This window comes from Zeus faber (genome assembly GCF_960531495.2).
Source record: "Zeus faber genome assembly, chromosome: 16".
NCBI classification, from domain to species: domain Eukaryota; kingdom Metazoa; phylum Chordata; class Actinopteri; order Zeiformes; family Zeidae; genus Zeus; species Zeus faber.
In genome coordinates this window covers 22,048,648-22,051,147 of record NC_137202.1, presented here as the reverse complement: position 1 = coordinate 22,051,147, position 2,500 = coordinate 22,048,648, and the positions used below count along the sequence as shown (strand labels likewise).

Sequence of the window (2,500 nt, the reverse complement as noted above, 5' to 3'; positions counted from 1 at the left end):
AAAACTCTTTCTGTCGCCCCCTCGTCCTTCAGGCATAGTGCATGTAAAATAATTAGGATAATTAGTCCAGAGATGGCAAAGAACCAACCCCAGGCCACGCCCATTGATCTCGGCCCAACAACACATGCAAAAACACACGGAGACACACACACACACACACACACACGCACACGCGCGTGACATCACACGTGCTCTTTGTGATTCATAGAATTTTAAATTTTTATTAAAATTCAGTTGTTTTTTTGCGATGTTTGTGTGTACACATCACTTTTGCATTTGTATTGAAAATGCAATATACAGCAGCAATCTTTATTATTTGGGATTTATCACAAAGTGAAAATACAACAGGATTATTGTAAAGAGCCAAATGCAATTTGGGAAAATACAGGAAAAGTGTGCTGGTTTGTTTGACCTCAGCAGAGGTCACCCGGTCTTGTGACGCCCATGCAAGCTCTGCCTTTTAGGACCTTGTTTACCGCTCGTGCCGAACAGGAAAATGCTTTGCGGCATTAAAAACCTCTTCTTTCTCCTCCCACATCCCCCAGCCCTCCAACCCACCCTACCGTGCGTTCTCCGTCTTCCTCCTCATTTCTGATCCATTTTTTATGCATTGCCCCCCGTTCCTGCCGACTCCCGTTCACAGTGCATTACCTCCTCGGCCAATCCGCTCACCGACACCTTGTGCTTCTCCGCTCCTTCCTTTCGGGCTCCTCTCACCACCCCCAACTTGGTTTTGCCCTCTGGTGCATCATAGCGGTCTTCTGCTAATTCTTTTTTCGACCCCTCCCTGCCCCACCCCACTGGCGCCGCCACCGCCTTCATTCTCACTTTTTATCTCGCCGTCTCTTCCCCTGTCCTGTCTCGCCTTACGAAGCTCCCTTCTCACCTTCACCTCTTAACTATCTCTGCATTGTCTCGAAGTCTTTCCTCGTCACCGCCGTCTCCCTCCTTATGATTATTTAATCAATTCATTTTTATCGTCTGGTGCTTCTTTGAAGATGTCTTTCCTCCGGCCTCACACAAAGAACCGGAACAATAGCGTCAACCAGCTGGTAGATATTTACTATGGGCTGTTTCTAAAGAATGCACATGAATCCAAAGAAAGCCAGGGGCTTTTGAATTGTATGACGTCGTAAATCACTGAAGTTCTATGAGCTGCAGTACCGGGTGGAGCAGATAGGTGGGGGCGGTGTGCACAGGATGGTGCCACGCGCTCTGAAGGGCACGGAGGGAACATTTTGATCGTAACTGTGACGCTGTTGTTTTCGGAGTTGACCGTTCCCATAGATGGTGCGTGGGAAGGTTTCGCTTTGGGCTGGAGAAAATGGGAGACTAACCCCATCCCTCAGGTCAAAGGTCGTTCTCCGTGGTCGTGGGGCACAGCTGCCGTGAGCCCATTTTCATTGCTGTTTTAAAAAAAAAAAAAGGATAACATTGCTTTAACTCAAATTTCCTTTTGCCCGCCAGTCACACACCGCTCCGCCGACGGGAAACTCAGGAAATGGGGCTTCTCGCGCTCGTCACTTACACGTGAAAGCGTAGAACCAGGCCTCGGAGCGGTCCACCAGACAGGACGTCCACTCGCCCAGGGTGACCTTCCTGTTCCTGTTGGCGTCACATGACCTGCGCGCGCGAACCCACACACACACACACACACGCACACACGCACACGCACACATGCACACACACACATACACATTATATCAAGATGGAATGCATGGTTAATCAAAGTGACAGATACCAATATAAAGACAAATACACCATGTGCAGGATGTAAATACAGGCCGGCATGCCACAAGGGTTGTAAATTCGGAAAAAGTTCGATGTCGAGGCACGATGTCGAGGCGTGTTCGCAGGTACGGGAACAACCGCAGCGATGCCCCTCGCCGGCCACCGTCTTTCCGCCCACCCCGTCGTTATCTCTGAAGGGTATAGCATCCATTTGCGCTAATCCACGGGTGGCAGGCACAGTGGGTAATAAACATTATCATTGCTGGGAATGGGTTGACATTGACACGAGTCCCACTCCCACAAAACCTGTCACTGGCGGAGGAGGAGGAGGAGGAGGAGGAGGAGGAGGGTGGTGTCGGTGTGTGGGGGATGGGGACGGAGAGCGAGCGAGAGAGAGAGAGAGAGACGGTGTTGGAGAGAGAGCAACAGAAGGAGAGAGACGGGGCGACGTTCGACGGAGAGAGACGTGTGAACGGGGTGGGCGGGGGGGGGGGGGGGTGGTTGGTGGAGGTTGCAGCGGGGACGATTTGGGAAAATTGGAGAGTGTGATCGGAAGGAAGGAAGGAGTGAAGTGCTCAAATCGACGGCGCGTCGGAGGGAGGACGGCAGGAAGGGGGGATTGGCAGGGGAGACGAGAGGACGGATGAGGTGCGGCGGGAACAGCATGGTGGGAGGTGCGACGCGGTCACGGGGCGGGGGCGGGAGGCTTCCCAGGCGGAGACATTTTTTTAACCCTTCGGGCGGCGGCAATTAGCCGAAAAAACAACGC

The 2,500-nt window shown here is 52.2% G+C and overlaps 1 protein-coding gene across 1 annotated transcript in view; it reads right to left on the bottom strand.

The window, feature by feature from the left end:
* Positions 1-1,235: 1,235 nt before the first annotated feature.
* Positions 1,236-2,500, bottom strand: part of sparcl2 (SPARC-like 2) — a gene marked incomplete at its 5' end in the record, with an annotated part of 7,943 nt that continues 6,678 nt past the window's right edge. The window contains 2 exons of the mRNA XM_080016433.1: positions 1,236-1,406; positions 1,529-1,623. Coding sequence (XP_079872559.1) covers positions 1,351-1,406; positions 1,529-1,623 — 151 coding nt within the window. The 3' untranslated portion in view covers positions 1,236-1,350. The remainder of the gene's footprint in view (positions 1,407-1,528; positions 1,624-2,500) is intronic.